The following is a 15,798-nucleotide window of genomic DNA, read 5'->3' as shown; positions in this document are numbered from 1 at the left end:
TTTAAATTATTCAGTTTTTCTATTTCTGCTATAAATTTATAAATGATTTGCCATTTTTTGTTAAATTCGAAATAAAATTTTACTTGACAACTGTTTAATACATTTATGTCTCTTCTACGACAATGTTAAAATGATGTTTTTCTACAAGACCCGTACCAACAATTTCATTTTATGCAACAGTTTTCCTGACAATCGCATGCGTTTCATGTGATAATGTGTTGACAGTTGCACTAACAACGGAACTAATATTTTGATTTGCCATTGTACAAATAACAGTTAACAGTTACTAACAGTTCAGTGGCTGTATTTAGGAAAGTATTCGCCAACGTCTTTCGCAAGTGTGCCAGGCTAATACATATACTACTTAATATTATCATACATACAAAATTTGGTTGAGTCTGCCTTCTAAACATGACAAATGTCTTTTTTGTCCTTTTTAAGCATCTTGCATATATATTAATCTGTTGATTTCTGCCCAACTTAACTAAGTTCTAAAATTGAAACATTCAAATAACAAGCAACTCCAATTGTTTTTCAAGGATTTTGTTTTTTCATTTAATAACAACGTTGTCTACAAAGTAGCATACCAAATTATTTAAAGCGATACGGAATCGATCGTAATAATAAGATAAGTGTTATGGGTTAGGTGGATTGGTTCTTTATATTATGTTTATATATGGGATGTCAATTAAATAATATTGAGTCTGAGCGGAATTTGTGCACAGCACAGCTGTAGAAAATTTACATACGTTGTGGTTCAATTAAATTTAATGCAATGCCGAAAACTGACTTAAATATTTTAATTTCCCTTTCGCTCCCCCTCCCTTGCCGCGCACTGATGCGTTGTCCGTGTGCTTCAACGGCAATAAATTGGCAATAAAAACGGGGATGGCAGAGGCAAAGCAAATAAGAATAAGAAAAAGCAAATCAAATCGAAATGGAATTTTATTTATATGCACATTGTATTGCATACTTTTGGGGCATGCATTAAGCAGTTGCGCAAACAGACGGACTTACAAATGCACACACAGAGACGCTCGGAGAAACACATACTCGTGCTACATATTGTGTATGGACGTACGGACGGACGGACGGAGGGACTAGATGGGAAGACTTTTTGTTTATTTGCAGCATTGGCAACATTTGTTGTCACAGTTTGGAATTTCTGGTTGAATATTTATATGCAATACATCAGCGAAGAATCCAAGTGAATGGCAATGAATGCAGGCAATGTAAGGCTTTAAACGATGAGTTTCTCAATCAAATATAGTGCTTGAAATATCTAATAATCTAAGCAAATAAACATATCAAGTCTGCATTCAGACATTCATTCATTCTAATTAAATGGCGATTTGACACTCAGCCTAGATGTGCATTGTTTTAAATTTAAAAAAAAAAGTCTTTTGATATTTAATCATCACATAGAAATCAAGAGAAATCTTAAAAGTATTTCCGAAGCAATACATAACAATTGTGTATTCCTAAGTACTTTTATTGTGAGAATAAGTGCGGCAGGACTACTATGAAATAATGCCATTGTACTTGTATACTTAAGATCAAGTAATTTTTATTATGTAAAAATTTATACGAAAGTAAGACAAATTCAACATGCGTTTACTTTTTTGAAGCGCTACTCATAACTAGAAAATTTCCCACCTTAAGTACAAAAATTTGTAAGCCTTAAGGTTTTTTAGAACTGTGACCATATGGATGTAGTTCGTTATTTAAGGGAATCAGTGGATAAAGATTTTCAATTTACTGAAAAATTAGATAAAGAGGAATGGGTAAAAAGAGATAGCATCTGAATACAAGATTTGTAACATCCGAATGAGAAGAATTATGAAGTAGTTTTATATTTAAAAAAAAAAAAATAAACTTAACTTGGTCGATTAGTTGGTTGAAGAATTCTTTATATTTGTTCGATATTTAATGAAAACATAAAAATAAAATTAAACTTTTTTTTTTTTTTTTCGTTAAAAACTATTTTCAATTAAAACGGGTAATGCTGTATTTTATGTTGATCTGACACTTGTGACTGCTTTTTTATTAACATATTTCACCGTGCGACTCTCACTTTTTCGGAATATGTATAACAAATACTAAAGAAGGGAAAGCACCATAAGTATGTTTGAAATACTTCTTGATCGTGCCGATCATTGTATTCAGTCGAAAGGTGATTAAAAGATCCTGATTAGCTTCTTTTAGTTGGATTTGAACAGCTCTTGACTAAAGCACATGCGTATATTTTATCATTCGCTCAATTATGATGATGATGGTTGCTGTTTTTCAAATCGTGACTAACATTAAGCTGGTTGCGTGTAATTCCAACCCACGCTCACCACGAAAGTTTCCACATTTCCAGCACGAAAAGCAAAAAGGGCAAATAGTGTTGCAAACAAATTGTCAAATGGGCAGCAAAGTGTTATACACATTGGCTAAGCTTATTTCGTGTGGCGCTTCAAAAAAAGAAATAAATGAAATATAAAAAAAACCGTCAAAATTTTTGAAAACTTTGCACACACTTGTAAGTACATATGCACATATAAATCGGTACATGTTTTTATATATACAATATGTGTGTATATATGCGTATGATGCGCGTCAGCAAAAGCCAAAAAAAGTACTTCTTTTTTTTTTTTTTTGTAATGCTCAGAGCTTTGACCTAATCTCTGCTGCAATATTTCGACACAGTTGGGTGGTGGGCTGGTGAGGGGGGCGTCGGAACTCTGCTCTTATATGTATGTATGTATGGGCGTCATTTATGTTATTACTTTTCTTCAGTAAGCGACACGTACATATGCATGTATGTATGCATGTATGTATGTATGTGCAGCAGAGAGCTATTTATATGAGACAACACTCCAGTTTAGGGTATTACCCAAATCCCAAACGCTTTAGCTGTCGCAGCTTTCTTTTAAGTGCCCCGTCTATACCCGCTGGCTTTGACTCCGGCCGCCGGCCTCTAGCTTCTTGCTTCCAGTTTCAGTTTTGGCCACGATTCTGGTTTTTAGCCATGGCTATGACTGTTGCAAGAGTGCGTGCTTGCATGTGAGCGATATGTGAAGCTATCTCTCTATGTGCGTGCCCTTTTCTGCTGAATTTTGCATTTTTTCTCAATACACTTTCCGAAAAGCGCAAACAACTTAAGGCTCGACAAAGATGTCTCTCTTTCTACAAATTTAGAAACTAGCTATAAGCAGTTGAATTGTTTTTAAATATAAAATTTATTTATGGTTAATATTCTACTACTTTCATGATAATTAACTGTAGATTAATATGTAGGCTACGAAGGCTGTATGTATTTTAAAAAGCAACGATAATTCTTACAAACAAATTTGCTTTCATTTATAATAGTCTACAATATTTATTATAGGGTAGGGATTAAGGGAATCCTTTTTTTTGCTGCTAATTAGGCAACCTTAGTTTGTTGTAATTGGCAAAGTCTGGTCACAGACTGTATGAAGCAAGCGATTGCCAAAAATTGAAACAACACACAAAATTTAAAAAACAAAAAATACTAATATTTAAATCTGAAACTTTTTTTTGTAATATTACGGCTCTGCTCATATTATTGTTGTAGCCTCTACATTATTCTTCAAGAATATGAATAAACTGCGTTGTCGGTCACAAGCGCAGGTCGAAGAAGACATGTCGCTTATTTCAAATGAATTTCGGAAAGTTGCCGTTTAGGGAAAAACTAATGCAAGTAAAATTAAGAAGCGAATACTTTTAGGATTTACTTTTCTGATTTGCGGCAAAAAGCCACCATTCCTTTCAAAAGTGCATTAAAAGTGAGCTAAAGTACAATTCAAGGTCGTTCTCAATGCTTGGGAAAAATAGCGACATATTTGGGGGAGAAGTTGCTAAACTACTTTTGCTTTCATCGACTTTCGAAACTGCATTAAAACAGATGTTTTATAAAAACCGAAACTGGGTTTTTTTCGTATTTCGATTCTGTCGAATTAAGTTTGATGTGGCAGCAAAGCCAAAGGCATACGAGTATACAAATATATATCTGGGAAATAATATTAAAAATTGGAAATGTACTATATATTGGAATTCAAGTAGAATATATTTCAACACTACAAAAAAAGCAATATTTGTACAGTGTAGGCAATTACATATTAGACTTGAGTCAGCCACAGATATCGTTTCTTTTATGTCTTTTGTCCTTGGCCAGATGCATATACTCGCATGCAACTGCCTTAAGGAGCCGCACTGGCAGACCGAGGTGAAAGCGACCGTTGATGTTGCTGCTAGTCATAAAACTTAAAACTAAATCGTAAACGTAAGCTTTAACTTTGCAAACACACACACACACACACAGACACACACACACAATACGTAGAGATATCAGCACTCCGTCGTTATTGTTAGACCTGTTCATTCTTAAGCCTTCGCGTTTGTGGCCCATTTGAAGTGCAAGAAATGCTTGAAACGCATTCAAAAAACTTGGCACACATACATCTTGCGGACAGATCTACCCAACTTCCCAGCTGCTCAGCCGTGCACCTTTGGCTGCTACTCTGACCCAACCCCCCCTCCTCCTCTCGTCCTCATTCTCATAGTTGTGCTCGCTCTTGGGCTGCCCGCCCCTCTTGTCAGTCTTCTCCTTCTTGGGAAATTCAATAGTGCGCGCAATGTTAGGATTGCATCTGTCCCGTTGAATGTACACACAGCTTTGTCATCGAATGGGCTTCGATTTCTGGGGTTACGTGCAATGCTTTATGGCCGGAGGATGAGTTGTTGGTGAGTCGATGGTGGTTTGTTCGCTCGTTCGTTCACTCGTTCGTTCGGTTCGGTTTGGTTCGATTCGGATTGGTTTGGTTTGGTTTGGCCATAAATGAATTATGCGACATTTACTCAAAATTGCTTCCTAATGCACAACATCCGGCAGGCAAATGTCTGTATGTCTGTATGTCTGTATTTATGTATGAATGTCGAGCTGTGCTGAGTGTAGCAATGGCGTGCATGTGTGTGTGTGTGTGTGTGTGTGTGTGTGTGTGTGTCTGAATTCTAATAGAATGCCCAATTCTATTTGGAGCGTCTAATAAATTTCGTGCTTCGCTTTGGTCATGTAATTTTTTGCCCAGCGTCTGGCCGAGCTCCGGTCTCCAGTCTCCGGTCTTGGGACTTTGTCTGCGTACCTCTTTCTCTCTCCCTCTGCCTTTCCTTCTCTCACTCTATTGCTGTGATGTGCTGCCTCTTGTTCTGGGTATTGCTGGGGCACTAACTTTGCTTTTTGTTTTAGTTACCAACTTTGGTTTTGCAAACTTGAAATCGTTTAGCAAACCGCTTGCCATTTGCCACAAAAACCTGCTGTTCAGTGCCCCAACGCATCCCCCTCCACCCCCCACCACCCACCTTCCCCTACTTTCTCTTTAGCCCTAAAAAGAGCTCTTTCCACAGCTCCAAGCCCCCCCTCCACTTTCCCATTGCCCCATCTTGTGCACTGGCAACCAGACAAACATTCATACATACATATGCAACACTTAGAGTGCACTTAAAGTTTTGGGGTGCTTGATTTATGGCGTACTTTCAATTGTTTCTACTACTAATGCTATTTCTACTGCTATTTGTGCATACCATTGCGCTGCTCTTATTTTAGTTGCTTGCCTACAACAATATCAGCAACAACAACAACAACAGCCATTTAAATGACAACATTGACTGTCGTGATAACTTGCTTATACCCTACAAAAAAGAAATATAAGTATCACATACATGAAGTGTCCCGATTTGAAAAGGACAGACAAAAGATTGCAGTATTATTTGTGAAAGGCCAAAAACTAGAATTGATTTCAAATAAGCTGAAAAGCCTTTGGTTTTTTCTTAGTAAATACTCGTATGGGTCCGCCTAAAAATTGGAATTGGAATTCAGAAAACTATATTTTTGAAGCATATATAGGCCACGAAATGTTTACTTCTTTGAAATTGTATGCTTAGGAAAATATAAAAGGCAACATGAAAAATATTCCGCATATACTTGTAGAAAAGGAAATGATTATATAGTATTCCTATCTAAAGGATTTGTAAAAACTTGAACTTGTTTGTACAAAGTGAAAAGTAAGATCTGCAGATCTAACACTTTCTTCCTAACTTAGCTCTTTTTTCCTAAATATGGTTTTGTGACCAATAAATTTTAAAACCGTAAGTATTATTGATTGACTGATTGAGAAACCAATTTTAGTGATATTGGAAGGCTATGGCAGAAACTAGTTTATTGAATATCTTATTAGGGAATTAACTCTCCACAAAAATGATTATTAGTTTTAAAATTTCTCTTTGAATTGAAATAGTATTTGAAAACTGAAAAGGGCATCTAAAAATCCAGTTCTTTCAACTTTTTATTTTTTCTCTCCTATATTTTGTTAATTTGATGGCCACCCAGACTGCCAGCCTGAATGTTCCAAGCATGTCCGATCTAAAGACCACAATCTGTATGTACAACTATGTATATATGCATGGGTACGTGTAAGTGTGTGTGTGTGTTTGTATGTATGTATGTGGGGCCAGCATATGCTTTACTTAATCACTTACTTGTTGCAAGCGGTCCACATTTGGCTTCATCCTTGAATGTGCAGAACTTTTGCACATCATCGAAGTACAGGCCGGATGGGCAGCGATTCAAATACGGAAAGCCATCGACGCACTAGATGCATATATTTATATATATATATGTATATATGTATATATGTATGTGAGCATGTAAAAAACAAGAGAAAACGTATCAGTTGTGCTTGTAAAGTGAATATGTAAGTTGTTGTGTGAGTGTATTATAAATTAATTGTGCACTTTCGTCAAAGTGCAAAGTGTCCTGAAGTGGCAGTTCAGTTTAGTTTTGATGGACGCACCTGATAGAAACGGCGACAGGTCGCAGGATCTGCATAGTTGCCATTCGCCAAGTTCGATGGACATTGGAACTCCTCCTTGTCTTTGTTTTGGGCTGCAAAATAAATGACAATGCATCAGTACGAGTATATGCACCTACCATGTACATAGTATTATAGTTTGTGGTTCACGTTCCCGACAAACAATTGAAAAGTTCAGAGGTATGTACGAGTAGTTAGTTGACAAACTGTGCAGCTTTAGAAGAGAGCGATCTGCATTCTTATCTGGCAGTAATTAATTGCAGCATAATTTACTGCGTCCATTCATTTATTTTCATTCGGCATCTATTTTTTTCATTGTTTACAATTAGGCAACATGTTTGCTTTGCAAAATGTTGAATAATGCATGAATAAATAGGCCGCATATCTATCAATTAATTGTTGTTGTTGGTGCACTTGAATCGAGCCGTCGCTATTGCCATCGCTGCCGGCAAAAAGATCACGGCAGCAGTGAAAAATCATATAGAAATAACAAATAATTATAATAATAGCCATAATAGGCACACACGTGGATAAGGCAAAGCAAAAATACGAGGGCTGGCTAAACACTATTCAATTAATATAATTTTCTACAAATGTTTCAAGTTAAGTATCTCTTTCAAAGACTAGCAAATAGTAAACATTTATTGAAATGTTTTAAAAAGGGAATAATATGCAAATCAATTCATAATTATTTTGTATTACTTAATATTCTCTGATTTAGTTACAAATATGTTTGTTCTTGCACTCGAATGAATAAATATTAAATATTACGAATGAAAATTAAATTAGCTTTCGGCCAATTTGAAATGACATTTAAATTTATATCCATTCCACTTATGCATAATATATCGAATAACGACTTAAGATGGAAGCTTGTTCAAAAATAATACTATACATGTATAACTACAAGCGTGCATTTACATTCTTCTGGAGGCAACATTATAAATACAAGTGCGGGAGGAGTTATAAATTTAAAAATTTCAAGAATTTTGTTTGCTTGAAGTTTGTTTATTTGGATTTGAAGAAATCGTTAAAACGCGGCTCTAGCTCTTTTTTAAACTTATAGATGGACCTCGTCATACCTTTAAAAAATATAATCTCTGCTCCACTCTGCACTTCAACAACCCCTAGAACACAAATTGAAGGCGACTCTAGCTCATTTTTAAAAGTAAACACACACTTCTTCATGCTGATCAACATAATATCATCTCGATCTCCACTCTTTTCAAATATTTCAACAGCCCCTAGAACACAAATTAGGGCGACTCTAGCTCTTTTTCAAACATAAATTCCGAACTTCTCATACTGATCAAAAATAGATCATCTCGATTTTCACTCGCTTCCAATATTTCAACAACACCTACAACCAAAGAATGAGACTGTAGGTTTGTTTACCAAGCTAAGTAGGTCAAGTACGTGCTCTCTAGATTAATGTACCGATATTCCAGATACTGAAAGAATTTTTAGTCATCTTTGCTACCTAAATGGCAAATCTTTTCTTTTTGACAATTTAAAAGCCCCTGTCTAAACTACTCTAAGCTTGAGAAAAAAGAAAAAGAAGTGCATTTAAAGCACTGAAGAATTGATATTGTAATCTGTTTTTGGTTCTTCATTTATGTTCTTTGTTACTTCAAACATAATTATGCCTTTTTGTAAGCCACTTTATGCTAATAATGAAGTATAGTTCGAGGATCCTGGACTGTACATAAATATTTATTGAACAAATCTCGTGTCTATGAATATTATAATGGTTTTCATTTAATTAACATTTGGGCCAAATGTATATGCTTTATGAATAATTGCAGAGACAGCTCATAGTTGTGCATTCACACACACCCTCACTCACACACACAACCGCACCAATTTAGAGCCAATCGCTAAATATTTGCCCAAATTACGAGGAGTGTGGGATTGTTGGTTCGATTTCGTTGTTTTGTTATTGCATTTTTGAGGCTCGTTTTAATCTAAATGTTGTTAGTCAATTTATTTTCATTATACATGTATAACTGAACCTTCGTCCCATTCCCTCGCTGATATCCTTTCGCTTGAGCACGCACATCGTTGACATGGATGCTGCTGTCTAGTTGCTGTTGTTTTTGTTGTTGTTGTTGCTGTTAATGTCCCCTCGACATCCATTGCTGCCCTTTAACGCAGTACATGTTATTGTTGCTTATCCTGCCGCCATTTTCAAGCGTTTTCATTAATAATTTAACGTGCACATTTCGATTTAATTCGTTGAGTGTGTTTTTTTTAGTTAATCAAACGTAAATTGCCATTTAATTATAATTTATCTCTCTTATTTATTAATTTTGTATTTGTAGAGCCATTTTGCTTTTCATTTTGCGGCTTTTTAAATGTCAACCCGTCAAGCTTTTCAGGCTTAGATTTGGCTTTTGTTTTAAATACATATATAACTCATATATACATATATTAAATTTGCAGTCGAAAATAAAATTGCATGCATTTTGGGACAAGACATAATTAAAGAGTATTACGTGTCAATCATATATTAGTCTAAGATACAGAGCTCCCTCTTAGCAGTGAATGTAGCTTGTAAATTCTATGTATTTAGCCACGTTTAAAAATAAACCACATCAAGTTTGGTGGCGCACTCAAAAACACATTAGATAATTGGCTTTCAAATGTGTTTTCATACCTGCATGTATTTAAGCCAAGCATGTTGTTATTCGATCTCTCATTTGTTTTTTGGATTGCTCATATTTGACATTCCATCAGAAAGATAATGACCTTGGTTACCTCTTTTCATAATTGCCGCCAAAAGAGTTCAAAGTGAATACTGGGAATTGAGCAACGCTACTCCGATATCCAATTAGACGGAAGCCCTATAAAAATGTTTATCGGGGGCTGCAAAAAACTGCAAGTTTTGTTGCATCTCCTTTCAGCAATGCCCTTATTTGCTTGTTATTCATTTTTGCATTTATTATTTATTTATTTATTTTCCATGAATTTTATTTACCTTTTTTTTTGTGATGGGTGCAGCACGAAAATACTTTTATGCAACAATTTGTGGCGTGCGCTCTTGTGGATTGATTTTGTGTGAATTTCAATTTAAACTTTACCAAAAAAATTTATATTTACATAGCACATATACATATGCTTGTATATATATATGCGAGTACATATGCCAGCATATAAACGCATGTATGCGTGTACCAGCAATCGATGTGACCCCGAATCGAATGGGATTTAAAGTGCATCTTAAGGTCGCATTCTGGCTAATAAATAATTTAAATGAACTCGCATATCATTTTTAATTTGTTGATATTGGAAAAAATGAATAATATAAATGCAAGCAAAGGCAAAAATAATAATCTATGAGCATATGTATTTGTATGCGTACAGTAGGCCTCATAATCAATGAGTATTGCATTCAAATAATTTAGCTTCAAAATGCTGTACTTTTTTATTTAAAGATCTCATGGAATTTTATAAATTTGATTTACTTTAACACTTCCAAGAGGATAAGTCCCCTAGACGTTTTAAGAGAAAAAGTGAAGTCTTCGACTCAGCATAACATAGCATTTCTCTTCTTTATATTCGACTGCTCTAATGAGCTTTAAAATGCGAATTCAATATGAGAGCTGATGCTGGATTGCACTAGGAAAGTAGTATCCTCATCTCTCATCTATTTCTACAGTAAAGAATGGTGAAATCCATTAACAGATTAAAGATCTCTTCAAGAAAAATATGCATACTATTGATTGTCTATTGCCACAGAGACAATCAATATTCTTCTTCCCTACTTCTCTATTTACAAAATATACCCTCAATGGCATCATACCTCTTCTACCCATACACTTTATTTTATAATGAAATTGCAACATCGTAGACCTTTCAACAGAGTTTCCCTTTAATTTATATTATTTTAAACAACTAATGCATTGATCCTAATAGGTTTGACTCAGTGGAATATTTTATTTTTTGCAAAAAATCGAACAGCTATTCTATAATTTATATAACATTAGTGAACATTATGGCCCACTATTTTGACCGCAACTGTGTGAGTGTGTGCGGTCAATAAACGGTTATTTATGTCTTTTTGCAGGCAACAGAAACAACAACTATCCAGCCACAGCAACAGCCTGCTGTGGCAACAAAATGCAGTTAATTTAAATTGAACATGTAATATAAACAATACGAAAAAATTGCACGGCAAAAATGTTTACGACGTTAAAAAGGCATAAAAACAATGTGAGCGCTTTTATAAACTGAACCGAATCCACAATATCCTTCATATTCTAAGCCCAACCTATTTAACACACTTAATGCGAAATCTCTACCAACACACACACACACACACAACCAATTGGGGATAATACGCCACATTAGTCAGATCTGTAATGCTAAAGTTTGCAGGACAAGTTTACATAAAGTGCTTGCGTTACAAACTTCTGATGTATGGGAGGAAACACTCTATTATGTCGAGAGTATAACAACAATTAAAGATTTAAAAAAGTAACGTTCTCAACACCAGCAGCAGCTATATAAAAAACAAAAAAAAAAAAAAAATCTACCTTGACCGGAGGAGGAAACACATTTTCGTATAATTATTATGGCTAATTAATATTTATTAACAGGCGAATGTGTTCAGAGAAGCTGCGGAAGGGGATAGCAATAGGGGTTGTTGCAGCCTCAAAAGTACGCTTCGGCTTGTAATATTATTGCAGGCGATTATTGAAGTAAGTCTGCAACTGAAACAGCCAGTCTGTCAATCTGGCTCTTCACATATAAATATATAAATATAAATATATATAAATATAAACTCACAGACATGAGCATCACAAGTTAAACCACAGGTATCCATATTCTTTTTTAGGTTATTGTTTAATTGCAGCTTTTACTCTTTTTCTACGCTCTAAGTTAAGTCAGTCCGTCCATCCAATAATAATTCAAGAAATATTGGCCAGCAGTTAGGGCCCAGTTGTGCAAGTTGACCCCCTTGGCGCCTTTTAGTTGACCCCCGCCTCTGTCTCTGTCGCTATTATATGAGTTCTCTCATTGCGGCGACTTGCTTGGACATTCACGCTCCACCGGATGCGGCCAAGAAAAATATTGTAAATTTATTTAAAACGCATTGCCGGCAATTACGGAGTATTCTTTCGGGCCTTTAATTAAGGAATTGCCAATACAGGAAATGATAATAATTAAAAAATATAATAAGCAGGTCAAAGGAAATAAAAACACGTTCAAGAAATTTGTAGCAACAAATGCATACATTTAAAAGAGGTTGAGGTCCAAACACGAGAGAAATAAATGGTTTTTTTTGTTTTTTTGTGTGTGTTCGGCATTATTGTTGTTGTTGTTTTCACACATATATATTTTATTTAGCATTCAAAATGTGGCACTTTAAAGAGAACCGCTGCAATGCAAATTCAATTCAATTTTTTGTTGTTTGTTTGTTTGTTTGTTTGTTGCATTGTTGGCAAAAGCTGGGCGCCATAATTTTTATAAAACAGCAATAGCAACAGCCACAGAAACTAACAATAAAAAAATACCAACAGAAGTGGCAACGACGACTGCAATAGTAACAATAATAATGTGGGGCAGTGCAATAAAGCTTTTTATGAATTTATCGCTCAAAGGAAAGCACGAACTGAGCATGAAATGAAAATTCTGCTATTCAATGGTGTGCGTGAGTGTGTTGGTGTTTGCAAAAAGGGAAAATCAAAACAAAGAGCAACATAAATTGCACAACTGATATAAAAATGTGTGCTTATCGAGTGCTGTTAATTATAATTGCTTCCAACGGATTACAAGAATATATTTAAACGTTAGAAAATATGATCAAAGAATCGGGATTTCTTAATTACACATCAAATGTATCTATTCGTGTATCCGAAAGCTGGAGGTCTTAAGAATATCGCGTAGATAGTGTTATGATTCGTGCCATACTGATAGAAACAAAAAAATAGTTGGTACACATTACGAATAAAAAAAGTACGTTCTACCATCATCAAGAACTGAGACCCTTGTTCATCAGCCGTGACTGAATGCTTTTAATTGATTTGCAAGACTGCTTTCTTAAATATCGACTTTTTGCCTCTCATTTGCAAAATGCGCATTACGTATACGCCCTGAAGTCCTAGCCTTCGGAGTTCTTCCATCGCTGTGGCTTGCACTTTAACTGATTTTCTGTGTCTGTGTTTCGCTGGAATTTTCAAGTAATTTTTCACGCATTTCTGTGGCTGTTTTGCTCTTCATTTTTCACACCGCACACATACACACAAACACACAACTATACAGAGACGCAATTTCTCTCACATGTGCGTGAGCTTGTGTGCGTGCGTGTTAAGCTGCTTAAATGTTTTTGCTGCTTCTTTTGGCCACATTGTTCTTATTCTGTTTTTTTTTTTTTGTATTCTGCATTTACAACACTTAAATTGTAAATAATGCCGTTTTTTTTGTTTGTGTGTCTGTGTATGTGTTTTTTTTTTGTCCCATGCCCAGCTTCGTCCTCTCGTCTTTTGTGTAATGGCCAAAGCCACTTGGAGCCTTTGTCAACAAATTTGCGTTTAAATGGCTCGTGTGCCGTCGTCGGTTTGTGCTTCGGATTTCTTTATTGGCAATTCATTTTAATGTATTCTTAAATTATCTTTATTTTTTCATTTGCAAGTAAGTTAAAAGTGGCAAAGAGAGTAAGCGAAAGAAGGATGGGAAGGAGCCTCTGCGACTGCCAATGATTAATGTGCAGCGAACTTATGAAATTGCTACCAAGTGGAGATTTAAGTGTTAAGTGCGAGGAATAAGAGAGAGGCTTCAGTTAAGCCCGTCATGCTGTTTGGGGTTAGATTTCAACAAACAATTATCCCAATGAGTTTTGTTTTCGAGCATACATACGGGCGTATGGTAAATGCTTAATACATTTGAAAACACTTTCAGATAAGTGCAACTTTTTACAAAAAGAGCTACCCATACAGGCAAAGGAATGTGCGAACCAATGGGGGAGACTCTAGGAAGAAATGACACGAATTACTAAAATTGAATCTCTAATGTGAGAAGAGAAATATATTTTAAACAATTCGATAAAATGCTTGCTTAAAAAATAAACAACAATTCCCAAAAGCGTATCATCAAAGAAAATGTTGAATTGAATTATTGAAAATTTCGTAAAATAAAAACGTTGTTCAAAAGAATGCATTTTTTTTACTTTTGAAGGGCATGCAAATAAATTATGATATTAATTTAAATATTAGAAGGCAAACCAGTTCAAACTATAAAGACTTCTTGGTTTAAAAGTTAAATCAATTTATGAATAAACTCTGTTAGAAACAAAATTGAATAAGTTCGATTTTTTCACGTAGATCGTTGTGGAACCACAACTTTTTAGAACATAGTTTAAGTACATCTTTTATCCACATTAAATCTCAGCTTTACCATGATAATCGGATGCTAGAAGGCGAGCTATCTCTACAAATATTACGATCGAACAAAGAGTAAATATAAAGGTATATTTTAAGCTCGATAAGGCTTTTTCTTAAATGACGACGAACATATTGGCAGCCAAAATTCCTGATTACGGAAGATGCGAAAACTCCCAAAATATATAACGTTTGCAAAGATGAAAAGCATAAGAAGTATACCTAATGGTATTTTTTTTTTGTTACATTTTTAAAGATTACACATTTCACACTTTAAAGACTCTAAGTTTAATTTAAGTTAAGCGCATGTATCATAAAGCTCCAGATTTTTCGGTATTTGTAAGAATTTTAGTTAGAAGTGTTTTACAATCTATCAGATTGGCTCTTATTTGTGGCTAATATGAGCAATTTCTATGAAATTCACCTCTAATCTCTGTATTATTATAGCTCTACAGAAACATCATTTAATTTCTTGCCTTCGCATTCAACTCTCTTCTAATACGCTCACATTAGATAATGAGATAATTTTCCAAAAGGAAGAAATCACCATTAATGTAATTATGCAATAATTAATTTGACTTTCGAACACTATTAACCAAAAACTGTAAATAAAATAAATTAAAAATCAATGTCACAATCGAGAGTTGCATAAATGAAGCTGTTTTCTGTTTCGATGTCAGCAGCCATTTACATAATAAATATTGTATGTGTAAAAGAAAAAATGAAATGAAACAACAAAAAACTCGTTTCAAACTTTTCAACGAAAAGAAAGTAAAGTTTCATCAGCTAGGCGCAGAAATTTTGGACAGCTGTGGATTGTGCAGCCAGAGCCAGAGTCAGAGCCACATCCACATCCACATCCATTTCAGTATCAGCATCACCATCAGCATCAATATAAGGGAACTGACAGTGCACCAGTGTTGGAAAATTGGACAAATGGACAGACATAGTAGTAGATAACAGTGCTGAGAGCACTTCTTTATATGCATGATGAGCGTCAATTGTGAGAATGCATATTTCATTTTTCCTTCTATTTTGACCATAAAAATGGACAAACTTTGGCCAAATTTGCATATTTATAAACACATGAAAACAAAACACCCACACACACACACACACTCAGACACATGCACGCACACATTAATGCATATGCAAATATATTCAGATACTCACATACATACATATACATACATATGTATTCGTATAGTCGAGTTTGTTTCTATAGCTGTATGCAAGGACGTAGGCAGGGGAGGGCAGGGGGGGGGGGGGCATTGCCCCCCTAGAAAAAATTTTGCCATATAAAGTCGACCACACGTTCATTATTATGACGCATTATTTCGCCTTAAAATGGATCTGAGTTGGATTTGTTGAAATCTTTTCATTGATAAGTTATATGTTAAATGCATTGTGCATTATTTAATCAAAATTTTAATTTTTTGGCCCCCCCCTTTGGTAAAAGCTGCCTACGCCCTTGGCTGTATGTGTACGCCGTTGGCGAATCGTTAATTAAACGAATAAAGCAAGCTGGGCGAATGCAAAACTTACTT

At 35.1% G+C, this 15,798-nt stretch overlaps 1 protein-coding gene across 1 annotated transcript in view; it reads right to left on the bottom strand.

Moving 5' to 3' along the window:
* LOC115628855 overlaps positions 1–15,798 on the bottom strand; it is a 78,982-nt gene that overhangs the window by 61,890 nt on the left and 1,294 nt on the right. Inside the window, exons 2-3 of the mRNA XM_030525105.1 lie at positions 6,855–6,946; positions 6,541–6,652 (exon numbers count right to left, since the gene is read on the bottom strand). Of these exons, the coding sequence (XP_030380965.1) occupies positions 6,541–6,652; positions 6,855–6,946 (204 nt within the window). The remainder of the gene's footprint in view (positions 1–6,540; positions 6,653–6,854; positions 6,947–15,798) is intronic.

The sequence above is a fragment of the Scaptodrosophila lebanonensis genome, unplaced genomic scaffold (genome assembly GCF_003285725.1).
Source record: "Scaptodrosophila lebanonensis strain 11010-0011.00,11010-0021.00 unplaced genomic scaffold, SlebRS2 tig00000129-arrow-arrow-pilon, whole genome shotgun sequence".
In the NCBI taxonomy this organism is placed as follows: Eukaryota; Metazoa; Arthropoda; class Insecta; order Diptera; family Drosophilidae; genus Scaptodrosophila; species Scaptodrosophila lebanonensis.
The sequence above is the reverse complement of the archived record's forward strand: the minus strand, read 5'-3'. Positions and strand labels throughout refer to the sequence as shown.